The sequence below is a fragment of the Tupaia chinensis genome, unplaced genomic scaffold (genome assembly GCF_000334495.1).
Source record: "Tupaia chinensis unplaced genomic scaffold, TupChi_1.0 Scaffold138407_1, whole genome shotgun sequence".
NCBI lineage: Eukaryota > Metazoa > Chordata > Mammalia > Scandentia > Tupaiidae > Tupaia > Tupaia belangeri.
In genome coordinates, this window is record NW_006198305.1 from 581,649 (window position 1) to 599,061 (window position 17,413).

General features: G+C 38.3%; 1 protein-coding gene across 2 annotated transcripts in view; it reads left to right on the plus strand.

The window, feature by feature from the left end:
- The window catches only part of TMEM67 (transmembrane protein 67), a 51,627-nt gene that overhangs the window by 20,946 nt on the left and 13,268 nt on the right, over positions 1 to 17,413 (plus strand). For both annotated transcript variants that reach the window (XR_001371353.2, XM_006161282.3), the window contains exons 15-23: positions 1,654 to 1,710; positions 3,515 to 3,613; positions 7,113 to 7,211; positions 7,691 to 7,777; positions 9,067 to 9,166; positions 9,260 to 9,399; positions 10,148 to 10,288; positions 10,824 to 10,904; positions 11,957 to 12,073. Coding sequence is in view for 1 of the 2 variants with exons in the window: in XM_006161282.3 (XP_006161344.1) it covers positions 1,654 to 1,710; positions 3,515 to 3,613; positions 7,113 to 7,211; positions 7,691 to 7,777; positions 9,067 to 9,166; positions 9,260 to 9,399; positions 10,148 to 10,288; positions 10,824 to 10,904; positions 11,957 to 12,073 (921 nt within the window). In the remaining variant the exon portion in view is untranslated. The remainder of the gene's footprint in view (positions 1 to 1,653; positions 1,711 to 3,514; positions 3,614 to 7,112; positions 7,212 to 7,690; positions 7,778 to 9,066; positions 9,167 to 9,259; positions 9,400 to 10,147; positions 10,289 to 10,823; positions 10,905 to 11,956; positions 12,074 to 17,413) is intronic.

The following is a 17,413-nucleotide window of genomic DNA, read 5'->3' on the forward strand; positions in this document are numbered from 1 at the left end:
CTCACCAGTTGGACAAAGCATTACTGCTATCTAGCTCTTGCCATTTTACTTCTTTAAAATATCTGCATTTCACAAGTAGTATTATTTCTTTAACTTGGCATTTAAACAGCCATTTGATAATGGACTCTTTTTTTAGAGAGAGAGAGAATTTTGCTATAGGGCACAGGCACTCATCAGAGAGATGAAGACAGAGAGACAGAAAGTTAGAAATCACTCCCCAGGGGGGATGGCCATGCCACAATCCTTTCTCCTCCTCCACTCTCCTCTTGGGATTTTGGGCATGTGTCGTGCCCGATGTGAGTTTCAAGCCTCCAAGTCCAGGATTTGAACCACAGTTAGCTATGTGGGAGTCTGGCAACATAACCATTATTCCATCTGTTGGTTCCGACACTGTACTCATGACCACTTTCTTCTTGAAACTCGTTATTTGATCATGGTGAGACTTAGGTGTCTTGCTTCTCCTACCTCTTCTTTTACCCTTTATTGGTTCTTCTTTTTTGTCTTTCAATATAAAATTCTTGTTTAGACTTTTACTACTCTGCTTTCCTAGGGTTTGACTGTTTAGCCAGATGCTAAATTCTTGTTACATGAGTTCAGTCACATTTCCTCAGTAACAAAACATATCAGAAATTGGAATATTATTACTTTGGCATGAACAGCAGTAGTGAACTTAGATTAGTTCCTTCTTTAATGTATGTTCAAAGGAGATAGTTTGGTGCAGGTGGTAGTGTGCTGCTCTATAGTTCTGTAAACCACATGGTCAACTGTGAGTTCAGATCCCAGATTGACCTCAGACATGCTGGGTACATAGGCCCCCAAGATCCTGATGAGCTGGAAGGATGGGGAAGGATATCATATGACCAGACCCTGTTTGAGGGTACCTATCTTGCCCTCATTCTCTATCTTGCTTGCTCTGTCTCTTGTTATCATGAAAGAAAGAAACCTAAAACACTTAAAAAGAGTTCAAGCAACACCAAAGATTCTCAAAAGCATATCTATTGGGTTGTCATAAAAGTCATGACTTGTTTTTGCATGGAAAAACAGAAAAATACATTATGACTTTACCAGCAACCCAATATTTATGTTTGCATAGGATCAACTCTAGTAATACCAATAGTTTAAGAATAAAACAGTGTTCGTAATGCAGTGTATAGTGTCTTGGACTGCGGTGCTGGAAGCCCATGGCTGACTGGGTTTGGATCCTTGGGTCAGCCCAAAGTCATGCTGGGCATGTGTGTGGACACCCACCCAGAGGTGGAACTAGAGGGCTGGGGAAGAAGAATTACAGAATGAAAATACTCTGTCTATAAGTGTTCCTTCTCTGTTTCTCCCTCTTTCTTGTATGTGCATGCACACATGCACATGCTGCCTATTGTAAAAAAAGTGGGGACCAGCAGGTGGCATGGTGGTTAAGGTGCTGGATACTCCCACATGTCTGCCCTCAGTTTGAGTCCTGAATCTGGCGTGTCTCTCTCTCTCTCTTGTCAAATTAAAATAAATGAATTAATAAAATGAAAAATAAAAATAATTCTTTTTAAAAAGTATATATATAATGATTATGGTAAAATCCAGTTATAAATGTGTTTTTATAAGGAAAGTACATTTGTATTACATCATTTCAATATAACTACTTTGTTTTCTTTTAACTATCAGGTTTCTTTTTCAGTCAGTTATGAAATGGATCAAGGAGAAGCTCAAGTCCAGACAGATGTGAGTTTATTTCAAGCTGTTAAGATATTTACAGTATTTTTTTTAAAGAATTATTTTATTTAACTTTATTTATTTATTTAATTTTAAATGTGATCAGAGAGGGACAGAGGCGGGGGCCGGGCAGTGAGAAAGCAAGCTGCCAAGTCTGGGACCCGAACTGCCGTAGCCATGTGAGAGTCCAGCACCCTCAACTTCCACGCCACCTGCCAGCCCCTACAGTATATTTTTTAATGAAAAAAAATAACTTTAGATGTACAGGAAATTGCCAAAATAGATTTGTCATGTACTTTTGCCCCAGTTTCTCTTAATGCTAACATTATACATAACCAAAGTACAATGATCATATTCAGGAAATTAATATTGATGTAGTTCTACTAACAATCTATGTATTATTTGAATTTCACGGGCTTTTTTCTTAGTCCTTTTTCTTTTCCAGGACCTGGTCCAGGGTTCCATGTTGCTTTTAGCTGTCATGACTCCTTAGTGTCCTCCAATTTGTGACAATTTTTAATCTTTCTTTGTCTGTCATGACCCTAAGACTCTTTTTTTTTTTTTTTTTGGAGAGATTTTCACTGTAGGGCGCTGCGCTCGCCAGACAGAGAGAGACATAGAGACAGAAAGCGAGAAATCACCCCCCAGGGGGAATGGTCATGCCGCAATCCCTTCTCCTCCATTCTCCTCTCGGGATCTTGGGCACGCACGCACATGCGCCCGGCGTGAGTTTTAAGCCATCGGGTCCGGGACACAAACCGCGGTCGACTATGTGGGAGTCCAGCGACATAGTCATTACGCTAACTGCTGGTTCCCAGACCCTAAGACTCTTGAAAAGTACTGGTCAGTTATTTTGGGTCTCAATTTGGGTTAGTCTGATATTTGCTATGATTAAATTGAGTCATATAGTTTTGGCAGACACCACAGGAATTGCCCTTCTTAATGCATAATATCAGAAGGTATAAGGTGTCAGTGTATCTTACTACTGGGGAGGGGGTTAATTTTTTTTTTTTTGGAGAGGTTTTTGCCATAGGGCACGTGCGCTTGCCAGACAGACAGAGAGAGACAGAGACAAAAAGTGAGAAATCACCCCCCAAGGGGGATGGCCATGCCGCAATCCCTTCTCCTCCTTTCTCCTCTCAGGATCTTGGGCACGCACGCACACGTGCCCGGTGTGAGTTTTAAGCCACCAGCTTCTGGACGCGAACCGCGTTCAACTATATGGGAGTCCAGCAGCATAGCCATTACGCTAACTGCTGGTCCCATGGGGGGCATTAATTTTAATAGTAGGGCTAAGATGATGTCTGTAGTTCTATATTTTTCTATTTGTAATGAACAGTTTCATGGGAAAATACTTTGAAATTATGCAAATATCCTGTTTCTTATAATTTTTTTGCCCTTTAATTTTAGCATCCATTGATGATTCTTACCTGCAAAAATGATTACTGTGATATTTGCTTGATGGTTATTTCCTGTTTTCCTCATTCCTTCTATACTTATTAGTTGGAACTCTGCAGTAAGGAGGAGCTCTGCCTTTGCCTATGTTAATAAATTCACTTATTTATTTAAATTAGTGTGAATTCATGGATATTTATTTTATTTTGGTGATTTTAATCCATTACTGTTTATCTTCTTGTTCAGATTGTCGCAGATTTGGCTATTGGAAGTTCCTTTAATTTGGCTCCTATATCCTTTCAGCATGTCCCCTTCATACCATTTTTGAGCACTGTTTTGCTTTTTATTTATAGTGTTTTTGAAAATGGATCAGAGAAATTGCATAAATTCTAAAATGTGTGTGTGTGTTTTATTTTAGATTGCTCTGGGCGTGTTGGGTGGGCTAGCTGTTTTATCATCTCTTTTGAAGACAGCAGGGTGGAAGAGGCGCATTGGGAGTCCCATGATTGATTTACAGGTAATACCTCAGGAGTTTTTAAAATTTACTTTTATCTTTTAGAGTATGCACACCTCATTTTCTCCCCATAGTGCTGAATGCCCGGCTCTACTCCCACAAGTAGTCTATTCTTGTTTCTTCATATTCTCACCAATGGTGGAATTTTTTTTTTTTTCAACCTTTCCAATTTCTTGCCATTCTGGGGGTATATAGTAGTATGTATCAGATTATTCTTCATATAGTTTTTTTTAGATGAGTGATTAAGGGAAAAGTAGAAAGAATAGAGATTGTTATTTTTGACATGGTCTGGCTGGTTAGGATTACAGGTACATGTTGTTGGGTCCAGTATGTTTAGTTTGGCCCAAAAACTGAATTCAGACCTTCCATGTGCCTTCCAGCCTCACAAGCAGTAGCACTACCTGCATGTCACCATAACTGGGACTTCATACACTTTTTTTTTCTTTCTTTTGTTAATAATTGCCAGAGATGCAAATGTTTACCAGAGAGAGACAGAGAAAGATAGGAAAGGCCCTTCTGAATGGGGCATGGTCACACTGTGAACCCTGCTGTTTTTCTCTGTCCTCTCAGGATTTTGGCACACACATGCATGCGCGTGGTGTGGTTTTCTAGCCGCTGTGTCAGAATTTCAGCCATGGTCAGCCATGGTCAGCAATGTGGAATCCAGCTTCCTTAATCACTAGGCTACAGGGCCAGTCCCATATACTTTTTAATCATTTTGGTTTCTACTCCATTGAATATCCTATTTATAGTCTTTGCCTATTTTTCTATTAGGTTTGTAATTTTTCTTGTTCATTAGAAGGAGTTTTATTTTTTCTTGTATTTTTATAATATGAATCCCCTTTTGGTTCTGATATTGAAGTATCTTCTCTGAATATATGTTGAAATATTTTCTTTGAGTATATGACCCATCTGTTATATTTATTCACATGTTCCCTTGCTTAACAGAAAATTTAATATCAATATTATCACATCTGAATTATTTTTTGTTATTAATGTGCTGATAGGATCTTGTTTAGGAAAACAATCTCCTTGGGGCCAAAAAATGGTGTAATGGTTGTGTCACTGGACTGCCACACGGCTGACAACGTTTTGAGTCAGACCCTGAGGCTTGAAACTCACGCCAGGCACATGTGTGTGTGTGCCCAAAATCCCAAGAGCAGAATGGAGGAGAAGGGACTGTGGCGTGACCGTTCCCCTGGGGCAGGGGGTGGGGGTGATTTCTCACTTTATGTCTCTCTGGCAAGTGCACACACCCTATAGCAAGTGCACATACTCTATAGCAAAACTCTCTCTAAAAGTAAACAGTCTCCCTATCTCATGATCACAAAGATATTTTCCCATGTTTTAGTCTATAAACTTTATATTTTTAATTCTCACTTGGTCTTTTTTTTTTTCTTTTTGGTGAGGTTTTTGCTATAGGGCATGTGCGCTTGCAAAAAAGACAGAAAGAGACAGAGAGATAGAAAGTGAGAAATCATCCCCCGGGAAGGATGGCCACCACAATCCCTTCTTCCTTCTCCTCTCGGGATCGTGGGCACCCACGCACACACACCCGGCGTGAGTTTAAGCCACCTGCTCCAGGACTCGAACCACAGTCGACTACATGGGAGTCCAGCGACATAGCCATTACGTTAATTGCTGTTCCCCTCACTTGGTCTTTTTTAAAAGAATATATGTGTGTGTGTGTGTGTGTGTGTGTGTGTGTGTGTGTGTGTGTGTTTCCTCCATGAGCAAGACAGACAGAGATAATTAAAGATAGAGAGATAGATACCCCCAACTGAATCTGGGGATCCATCCCCATTCTCAGTCAGTGTGGGTCACGGTCATGCACTCACAGGGACGCTCTAGAATGGGAAACTGGGACCCTCCCAAGTAGGTCCAGCATTGTAGAGCATTGCATTACTGCAGCACCACTGTCTGGCCCCACTGGATTGTTTTTAATGATTTGTTTGTTTTTGTTTTTTATTGAACGTTTATTAAGTATTTACTGTGTGCCTTAAACTTTATAATTTGCTTAATCCTCAAAATAACATAACTGTTATTACTGTTCCCTTTTTACACATGATGAAATTGTTACAAAGGTTAAAATATCTATGCATATAATTTTTATAACAAAGCAATAGGTGTTCTTTCTATTTTACTGATGAAGAGGATGAGAAAGACTATATGTAACTGGTCATCTTAGGGTATCTTTTTTTTTTTTTTTTGAGAGAGATTTTCACTATAGGGCGTGTGCACTCACCAGACAGAGAGAGACATAGAGAGAGAAAGCGAGATATCACCCCCCAGGGGGGATGGTCATGCCACAATCTCTTCTCCTCCATTCTCCTCTCGGGATCTTGGGCACGCACGCACATGCGCCCAGCATGAGTTTTAAGCCACCGGTCCGGGATGCGAACTGTGGTCGACTACGTGGGAGTCCAGTGACATAGCCATTACGCTAACTGCTGGTTCCCTTAGGGTATCTTCTTGAGACCAAAGCCAGCAATGTTACAGAATTGGAGTAGGTAGCCTTGATTCTCTGGGATAGTCCGAAGCTTCCCTGAGTAGTACACTTTAAGCCGGGTTCTCAGTTCATTTCACAGTCACTGAGGGTTACTGTTTAAGTGTCTGACACTCTACCAAGTGCTGGGAGCCAAGACAGATATGGTCTGTGCCCTCAGAGCTCGTGAGAGTTTGCCAGAGAGAGGAAGGGAAGAACATTTGCAAAAACAATGGCCATTTCATTCCACAGAGATTTTGAGATGAAGGTGCGGAGTGGTTAATTATGGAGTAAGTGGTTAGAACTGACAGATGAGGCTAAAAAGTTATTTTTGGTACATTCCGTAAAGGATGTTGTGGATCAGGAATTTATATTTTAGTGAGGAGTCATTGTACATTTTTAAAGAGGAGAATGATATAATCCAATTTACATTTTAGAAAGCTAACTGATAGTTTGAAGGATGGATGGGGTGCAGAGTTTCAGCTAAGAGCAAGTTAGGAAACAGTGTTAACCTATTTAGTGAGTGATGAGAAGGGTTAAAAAAATGCAGAGGCTACTGGGAATGGACTGAAATGTTAAGGATGGAGAGCCATCTAGAAGCAAGGCTCATTTGTCTTTGAAACTTGAAACTTGGTGATAAATGGATACATGAGACAAGACTTCAGGCTTGAGGACCTGGGTAGATTGTTATTAAAAGTGGTAGTGTTATGGACCAGCCAGGTGGTGTAGTTAAGGCAGCTGGATCACATATAACCAACTATGTAGTTTGAGTCCTAGACCTAGGAGCTTGAAAAATCATGCTGAGTGAGTGTGCATTCCCAAAATCTTGAGAGGAGAATGGAGGTGAAGGGATTGTAGTATGGTATTCCCTCTGGAGGGAGTGTTTTCTCACTTTTCCTCTCTCTCCAGCAAGCACATGTACCCTATAGCAAACAAACAAACAAACAAAAGTGTGTTATTAAAAGTAGTCAATAGATTGAGTCTTTAACAGTTACAATTCTTTTTTTTTATTTGCAGACCGTTATGAAATTCTTGTTGTACTACGCTGGTGACCTGGCCAATGTTTTCTTTATCATCACAGTGGGAACAGGTCTTTATTGGCTTATTTTCTTCAAAGTGAGTGAGTTTCTGAATTTAACCTAAATGCCAATATATGAATAACTAACTAACTGCTAAGTTCTCTTTCTAAAAAAAATTTTCAATTGAGGACATTTCTGATGAAGCGTCTTGAGGCAAATGCCAAAGTCTTGATTACCTGAGTATACTAAGTGTATTTATTTATTTATTTATTATTAAGATAAGGCCTTGCCATGTTGTTGTCTTCCTGCCTCAGTCTCTTGAGTAACTGGGCCTGCAGGTGTGTGCCTCCACAGCACACCTGGCGTTTTAGGATGGGCCAAGACACTTGAGTCAGGCCTCTATGTGGCCTCAGCCTGCTGAATAACAGTGTGTCTAAGTATGCACTACTGTGGCTGGGCCTGTGCTCATTTCATTGAGTACATTACTTTTTCCCTCTTTTGTGCTTTCTTTGTTTTATAAATTGTGTTTAGTAAAACCTTGTGTGATTATATTTAACCAAGTAATTTTTATCATAGGCACAGAAATCTGTCTCTGTTTTGTTACCAATGCCAGTTCAGGAAGAACGTTTTGTTACTTATGTGGGATGTGCTTTTGCTTTGAAGGTAAGTATCAAAGGACAAGTTATTGAATTTAAAAGGCCTGCTAATAAATTGGTAAGCCTTTAAAATGAAAATTTTCTCAAAATCTTTGGTATAAAATTAACTTTGATTTTGAAAGAAAGCATGAACTATTTTACCTACAAAATCTACCTTTATTTATAATAGCTTCTGCTTTAAATAATTTTTAAAAGTAGTGACTGTGTTTAGATGAATATAAGTTATAGCTAACTTGAATGATATTTCAATGTCTAACTTCTTTAAAGTCTAATGATGTATTTGCAATGGGACAAAATGTCTTAAGGGATAAATTTTGACTCTTAAATGAGGGTAAACAGTACCAAAATGCTGAAATCTTAGAAGTTATTTTGTCTCCATGTTCTTCTCCTTCTCTTCTTCCTAGGGCAGCCCCTCCCCAACTTCAGTGTAAGTGAAGCTCTTCACATGCTTTATTGATAGGTCTCACCCTATATTCTTATACTTAGATCTTTATCCCTCTTTTATCAGTAATGTGTCTACTAGGAAGAATGCTTCAGTTTATCGCTTCTGTAAATGAGAAAGGTGTATTTCAATAACTGATTTTTTAAAAATCAGAAATCTCAATAGTAGAAAGAGATTAAAAAAACAGTGAGTATATCTTGAAACGCTAATTAAAACAAGAAGTTATATTGAAAAATGTCTTTACTTCTTTATAAGGATGCTTCTAGAAATCTTGGGAGTTAATTTTGCAAGGTCCCTATTGAAGGAAGAGGTAGAATGTTTCCTTTTTCCATATCTCTATTTTTTTTAGAGATACTTTTGCTATAGGGTTCATGCACTCGCCGGAGACACAGAGAGAAGTAGAGAGAACGAAAGCGAGAAATCATCCCCCCAGTGGGGATGGCTATGCTACGATCCCTTCCCCTCATTCTCCTCTTTGGATCGTGAGCACCCCCACACATGTGCCTGGCATGAGTTTTAAGCTTCCAGGTCTGGAACTCAAATCATGGTTCACTACATAGGAGTCCAGCAACATAACCATTAGGCCATGGTCCCTTTATATCTATTTTGAAGAAAGAAAAAGAAAATATGAATTCAGAATATGTGTATGAAAATCCTGTGAATTTGGTGATTCTGGGTTATTTGATGAGTTTCTAGTGATCTAATGGTATTATAACTATTATAAATTCTTGTGAAATCACTTGTAAAAATTATATATTCTTATCATTACTGTATGTTTCTTAATCAATATGGTTTGTTTCATAAGCAGGATAGTACAGATACTTATCAGGTGTTTTATTGTATATCATTCTTAGGCTCTGCAATTTTTGCATAAGCTCATCTCCCAGATTACTGTAGATATATTCTTTATTGATTGGGAACGACCTAAAGGAAAGGTTCTTAAAGCTGTTGAAGGTAACTGAGATAATATTTGTATCAGAATCCTTTTGCTACCTTTGTAGAGCTAAGAAGCTGAAACGCTTTTGCTCATTTTATCTCCGTGACCAGGCGAAGGTGGTGTGCGGAGTGCCACTGTTCCAATAAGCATATGGAGGACGTATTTTGTAGCAAATGAATGGAATGAAATTCAGACTGTGAGAAAGATTAATCCACTCTTTCAAGTACTTTCTGTCCTCTTCTTTTTGGAGGTAAAAACTGTTGATGTAATTGTATGTAATTTATGGGTACCTCATAAATGTTAATACAAATCCAATGAACTTTTCATAGTAGGGGAAGATTTTTTTGAAAGTTGGAATATTCTCAAGCTACTAAAAAGGATTGATTTTTTAAAAGTTATGATGAAATAATATAAAATTTATTGTCTTAACTGTTTTTAAGTGTACTGTTTAGTAGTGTGAAGCACATTCACATTGTTGTGCAAAACTGACCCACCATCCATCTCCAGAACTCTTCATTTTGCATAACTGAAACCCTATACTCATCAAACAATTCTGTAGTCTACTCCTTACCAGACTCTGGCAACCACCATTCTACTTTGTGTCTCTGTGAATTTAACTTTTTTTTTTTTTTCTTTTGAGAGGTTTTTGCTATAGGGCACATGCGCTCGCCAGACAGACAGAGAGACAGAGAGACAAAGCGAGAAATCACCCCCCGGGGGGGATGGTCACGCCGCAATCCCTTCTCCTCCAGTCTCCTCTCGGGATCTTGGGCACGCACGCACACGCACCTGGCGTGAGTTTTAAGCCACCGGGTCCGGGACGCGAACCGTGGTCGACTACGTGGGAGTCCAGCAACATAGCCATTACACTAACTGCTGGTTCCCCCCAATATTTAGTTTTTAAGGTAAGGAGTAGGGAGGAGTATTCTGTTTTCGGTCTAGAGGAGTTTTCTTTATGTATGTCTGTTAAGATGATTATTTTTTCCTTTTTGTTCCAGATTGTGGGATTCAAGAACTTAGCAATAATGGACCCATCGTCTAGTCTTTCCAGAAGCCCACCTAGCTACATAGCACCTTATAGCCGCATTTTGAGATATGCAGTGTCTACTGCTCTTTGGCTAGTCATTGGAATTATACAGGTAACAAGAGATTATACTTGTGAGTGACATTGCCCCTCTGTAACTCTGCTTACATATTGATTCCCCTCAAATATTGACCTTACCCTGAATTCTGTACAGAATAAAGGTGATAAGAACAAGAGTGCATAGCTAATTATTGTATTATAATCCAGGCACTGTGCTTTATGTGTATTAACTATGTGATCTTTATGGTAGTCCTCAGAAATAGCTTCTTTGAGTATCCTCACTTGATGATGAGGAAACTAAGGCACGAGAAGGTTAAATATTTGCCTGATGTAATGTACTTTATTATTGGCCGAACTGAAATTTGAACATGAGCATCCCAGTTTCATGTTCTTGACAATGCAAGGATTCCCAAATCCTCCTTCCTTTGACTGAAGAGTCAGCAATGACAATAAGGTTTTATCCCACAGGAACCATTAGAGGACATAGTGTCACTGATTGGAACTTCTTTTTTTAAAATATTACACTGTCACTATAGAAGAAAATTAAAATCTTAAAAGCTAATAAGCATGAACTTGGCTTAATGTTTCAGATCATGTTCTTTGCTGTCTTTTATGAGAGATTTATAGAGGATAAAATTCGACAGTTCGTTGATTTATGCTCTATGAGTAATGTAAGTACTTTCTGACTTTATCTTGCAACTGTTTTTTCCCCTTTTAAAGGTCATGTGTATATTAAGAGTGGCTTAAAAGTGATTTGGTGTGATTAGATTTTTAGCCTAATTTTCTACCAGTTGTTAATTCTAGTGATAGTTATAATCAGCTGTAAGTTAATACTGTCTTTGTTTTTTTTCTTCTTTATTTGCAGTTTCATAATTATTAATTTCTTATGCTGTGAAATAGTTCATTCAGCCCAGGGCCTCTGAAAATTTTTCATGTCAACCCCATTTCTTCCTTCTGTAAAAAATATCCTCACACTGCTTTCCATCTACTTTTTAATAATGACTCTTTTACTTTTTATTACTTTATTATCCTCTTTACATATTTTCTAAGAATTCACTCTTTAGAGGACCAGCAGTTGGCGTAATAGATATGTTGCTAGACTCCCATGTAGTCGACTGTGGTTCAAGTCCCGGACCCAGTGGCTTAACTCATGCTGGGCGTGTGTGCGTGCGTGCCCAAGATCCCTAGAGGAGAATGGAAGAGAAGGGATTGCGACATGGCCATCCCCCCGGGGGGTGATTTCTCACTTTCTGTCTCTCTGTCTTTCTTGGTCTTTCTGGTGAGCACATGCATCCTGTAGCAAAAGCCTCTTCAAAAAAATAAATAAATAAATAAAGAGAATTCGATCTTCACTATTTTGAGAGAGAGAAAACAGTTTAAAAAAAATTTGGGGGGTGGGGACCAGCAGTTAGCGTAATGGCTATGTCGCTGGACTCCCACATAGTCAACCGCAGTTCGCGTCCCGGACCTGGTGGCTTAAAACTCACACTGGGCGCGTGTGTGTGCATGCCCAAGATCCCGAGAGGAGACTGGAGGAGAAGGGATTGCGGCGTGGCCATCCCCCCTGGGGGGTGATTTCTCGCTTTCTGTCTCTCTGTCTCTCTCTGTCTGGCTGGCTGGCGAGCGCATGCGCCCTATAGCAAAAACCTCTCCAAAAAAAAAAAAAAATTGGGGGTCTTTACAGGTAAGTTGCCAATTACTCCTTTTTCTTCTCTTTTTATAGATATCAGTATTTCTTTTATCCCACAAATGTTTTGGATATTACATTCACGGCAGATCAGTACATGGGCATGCAGATACTAACATGGAAGAAATGAATATGAATCTTAAAAGAGAAGCGGTATGAGTATGTTTTACATATTTTTATTTTTAAATTGAGGTGTTCTCTTAACTTAGGATTTGTAATAATATTTTTAAAAATTCTCACTGATCACTCTTGAAAGTTGCTGAGGTGCCAACTCATTACCCTAGATAAAGAATTAGAATCATGTTATATCCTGCAGTTTCTATATGAACTGTGTTTCAGAGTAACCAGATAATTCATAAGGGAAATGTCTTCCTTATAAAATAAATTAGAAGATATTCTTTCTTTCTTTTTTTGCTTTAGGGCACATGGGCTCAAGGGAGAGAGACAGAGACAGTGATAGGGAAAATGAGAAATCACCCCTCAGGGGATGGCCACATGGTAACCCCATCTCCTTCATTCTCTTCTTAGGATTTTGGGCATACACATACACATACTTGCTATGATTTTAAAGCTGCTAGGCTAGGGCCAGCAGGTAGTACAATAGTTAAGGTGTTGGACTCCCACTTGGCTGACCACTGTTCAAGTCCTGGACGTGACAGCTTAAAAATCACACCAATACATTTGTGCATGCCCAGAATTCCAGGAGGAGAGTGGAGCAGAAGGGATTGTGGCATGGTCACCCCACAAAGGGTGATTTCTTACTTTCCCTCTCTGTCTCTCTCTGTCTGTCCAGCAAGCACATGCACCCTTTAGCAAAAATCCTTAAAATTTTTTTTTTTAATTAAAACTGCTGGGTCCAGGACTTGAACTGTGGTCAGCCTTATGGGAGTTCAGTGTCCCAACCACTGTGCCACCTGCTGGCTCTTGGAGATATTCTATACTATAAAATTAACACTTGTAATGACCAATAAATTAATGAATATATATTACAATCATCAATGGATGCTAAACAATTAAGTGAATGTTGATTGAAAACTTTATAAAGAAAGATTGGTTTGACATAATCTAGACACAGTGGTTCAATTTTTCTGTAAGTAAAAATGAGGAAGACTGACATCATACACTTCCTGATATGATGCAATAGGAAGTACAAAACATCGTTCATGAAATATTCTTGCCTGAGAAAATTGAACTTGAATGTAATCAAGCCTCTAGGTCTAACCGGTTTACAGGAAATACAAGGAATAGAGGAAAAAATTAAATAGTACTAGAGGAGATAATTAGCCAGATCCAGAGTGTAGGATACCTTATAACACCAATTACTCAGTGTCTCCAAACACGAAAAGGAGGAGTGATAGTGGTAATGGAACTATTACATAACAAGAGAGGTTTAAGCAGCAAAACAAATACACTGAGTGGACTTCCTTTGGGTCCTAATTAAAACAAACACTTATTAAAAAAAAAAAAAACTTTGGAAAAAATCATCTGTGAGATTTAAAGGACTAAATATTAAATGTTATTAGGAATAATTAATTTTGTTAGGTATGATAATAGCATGGTCATTATTTTTTTTAAAATGGCTGTGTTAGTTATAGATATATACAGAAGTATTGTAGTTGAAATGACATGGTCTAGGTTTGCTATAAAATACTCTAAGAAAAAAAGAGAAGCTGGGAAAATCCATGGAACAAAATTGGCAAAATGTAGGGGGTTACTTTTTTTTCTATTATGTATATTTGAAAACTTATAAATTTAAGAAAAACCAAGGTACACATAAAAGGAAAAACAAAGAGCATTTAGTGTTTAATTGGTTATACTTGTGGCTTGTAAGAATTTGATACATGATAATGGCATCTCAGAAAACTTATTTATTACATTGAACTGGATCACTGATTAATTATTAGAAATATTCCATACTTGAAAAGTTAAATGTAGGGTGCAGCAGATGGGTGGGTAGTTAAAGCACTGGACTCCAACATGACTGACCACTGTTTGAGTCCTGGACCCAGTAGCTTGAAAATCACGCCAGGCACATATGCGTGCACACCCAAAATCCTGAGAGGAGAGTGGAAGAGAAAGGATTTCGATGTGGCCATCCCTCTTGGGGCGATTTCTCACTTACCCTCTCTCTGTTTCTGTCTGTCTCTCTCTCTGGTGAGTTCACTCACGCTATGGCAAAAAAAAATCTTAAAAAAAAAAAAGAAAGTAAAAGTTGAAAGCATAATAACCTGGAAAAGAATATTTCAGATTGGGGATAATATTCTAAGCATAAAGAATAGAAAGTATCAGAAGGGGAATATTAGTTGGTTTTACTTTATTTATGTAGTACATTTACATAACAAACAATCATAAATAAAAGATAGCAAATTAGGATAAAATGCTCATAACAAATATGACAAAGATATTAGTAAATAGCATAAGAGTCCTTATCAACCAATAAGAATACTAAATTTAAAGCTTTAATGGAAAAATGACCAGAAGATTAAATAAAAAAAAAACTCAACTCCTAGTGAAGCGAGAATCCATGTGCATCTGAGGTGGGCTCAGCTCTGCCCCTTTTTCTGGAAAGCCTAAGCCTCTGCCCCAAAGCTCTCCTTCCAGCCCAACTCTTGGCGAAGTAAAGTAGGCTGGTCTCTGTCTTCTTTCTGTCTCTGTCTCTCTGTCTCTCTCCCCCCTCCCTTTCTCTTGAAAAATGTATGTGTGTGTATATATATATATATGTTTTATAAAAATCTGTAACTACTGTCTCTTGTCTCTGACCTTTCCTTTCTCTTGCTAATTTCAGAATCCATGTGCACTTGAGGTGGGCCCAGCTCTGCCCGCCATGCAGAGCACTGCATGTTTTTCACTTTCTTTAAGGAAAAAAACTTTTTTTCCCTGTTCATTTTGTGTGTGTGTGTGTGTGTGTGTGTGTGTGTGTGTTTGTTTCATCTTTTTTTTTTCATCTTTTTCCTTTTCCTTTTCTTTTACTTGACTTTCTCACCTTGCTTCTCAGCTTCCATGCTTTCAGTGTCTAGTTAGATGTAGATGCACAGTAGCAAAACATCTGAATACTTTTAGGGTAATAGAAAACTTCAACCCCCACTGAACTGATGCAGAATGGGAGAAACTCACTCATACTCTGAATTCAAATCTCTTTCTGTGGATACCATGTTGCTAAACACAGTGGTAGAGGCAACATAGGAATAGAAGTACCTTATAGTTAAGTGAAGCATATGAGCTTACAGTGGCAGAAATCATCAACAAATTGGCCAAATGTGAATATACCACCAAATGACTAAAAGTCAGAGAAGAGAGACTGCAAAGTGAGCAGTAGGAAGAAACACGGAGCTACAAAAAGCATGGCTCATCTCCTCCCACACACCTTTGAATTCTAAGTTGAAACCCTGCAATTCAGCCCTGGTGTACCTATTCCCTAGAAACTGTGAGGCCTTTGTAATATCCACTTCCTTTGACAAAAGTGCAGGTTACTTGATGAGAATCAGGGAAATGGAACTGCAGAAAAATTGCAGGTCATCTTCTCCTGCATGCTTAACACTCAGAAAGTAGGCAGTTACATATAATCCATCAGATGGCCAGAAACCACCACAAAGGCACAAGAAATATGGGAAACCAAAAAAATATCTCTCCCCTCAAGGGGAGGAAAGAACAGCCCTTCATCTTTCATAGACAGTATAATGAAACTTGTGAAAATGTTAAAGAATTTAGAATATTCATAGTTACAAAGCTAACAGAGATGCAAGAGAAGAGAGACAATGAACTCCAGAAGATGCAGGAGAAAAGAGACATTAAATTCAAGGAGGTGAGAAAGTTCTTGCATGATCTGAAAGAGGAAATAAACATCATAAAAAAGAATCAGGTGGAATTATTAGAGATCAAGGCTGTGATACAAGAAATCAAAACCTCCCTTCAAAGTATTAACAGCAGATTAGATCATGCAGAAGATCAAATCTAAGGTGTAGGAGACAGAACCTCTGACCTAGAAAATTCACCAAGATGTTTGAGAAAATAATCCCACAAAATGAGAATAATATATAAGTAATACTAAATACCATTAGATATCCAAACATCTGGATAATTGGTATCCCAGAAGGTGAAGAAACTAATAAGGGCATTGATAATCTATTCCATGAAACACTGGAAGAAAACTTTCTTTCTTTTTTCTTTTTTTTTTTTGAGAGGTTTTTGCTATAGGGCGCGTGCGCTCACCAGACAGACAGAGAGAAACAGAGAGATAGAAAGCAATAAATCACCCCCCAGGGCGGATGGCCATGCCACAATCCCTTCTCCTTCATTCTCTTTTCAGGATCTTGGGCACGCACACATACGTGCCCGGCGTGAGTTTAAGCCACCAGGTCTGGGATTCGAACCGCGGTTGACTATGTGGGAGTCCAGCGACATAGCCATTACACTAACTGCTGGTCCCAAGAAAACTTTCTAAACTTAGAAAGGCATTCAAATATCCAGACCCAAGAAATACAAAGAATCAACATAGAATCAACCCAAGAAGATCTTCTCCAAGGCACATCATAGTCAGATTGACCAAAACCACAGACAGAGACAAGATAATAAAATTGGCAAGAGAGAAACGTCAAGTTACTGTCAAAGGATATCCCATCAGGCTAGCATCAGACCTCTTGTCAGAAACAATGCAAGCAGGGAAAGTATAGAAATTATATTCAAAATGTTAAGTGAAAAACAGTTCAGCCAAGAATACAATATCTGGCAAAATTATCCTTCATATGGGAAGAAAAGCCTGAAACATTCTCAGATAAACCTTCCAAATTCAAGGATTTTGGTTCTCTTTTGAGTTGTTAATAGGTTCAGCAATTTGTTAAATTTTTTAAAATTGAAACATAAATTTTCTCCCTTCCTCTGACCCCTTTGCAATTGGAAAATATTTGTGGTCATTCTTATTTTGTGACAGAATGGTTATTTGCATAAATTCAATAATGCAATAGTATCTGTTGCCTTGCATCAGAAATTGAATTTTTATGGGGCTTTGTGCAAAATAACAGACCAAACTGAGATTAACCTAATATTTTTGCAGATAAGTTAGTTTATACTTTTCTTTAGTAAAAGGGGGACTGGAAAGAGAAACAATGTTTCAGAAGAAAATTACAGTTGTCACTGTCACTAGATTCTAGCTTTGTCCATATTTTTAGTTTAAGAAACTTTGTGAATAAAATGTGAAAAAATTGTTTAGTATGGAAGGGAGGGAGGGGAAGGGGGAAGGAAAAAAACAAGTGAAAGTATGCTTAATTGATAAAAAAAAAGTGAGAAGCTATTTGCTGATGATAAGGTATAGAGTAATATCTTTGTCTTGACTGACATGCATGGTATTTGCACTGTAAAGACATGTGATCAGATGTAAACATATAATAATGAAAGAAACACAAGAGACTAATAGTTTTCTAAAAAATTTTTAGCTCATAGTCAAGAAATGAATATAAAAAATGGCTTTTCCATCTTCAAATTAGCATTTTTTTAAAA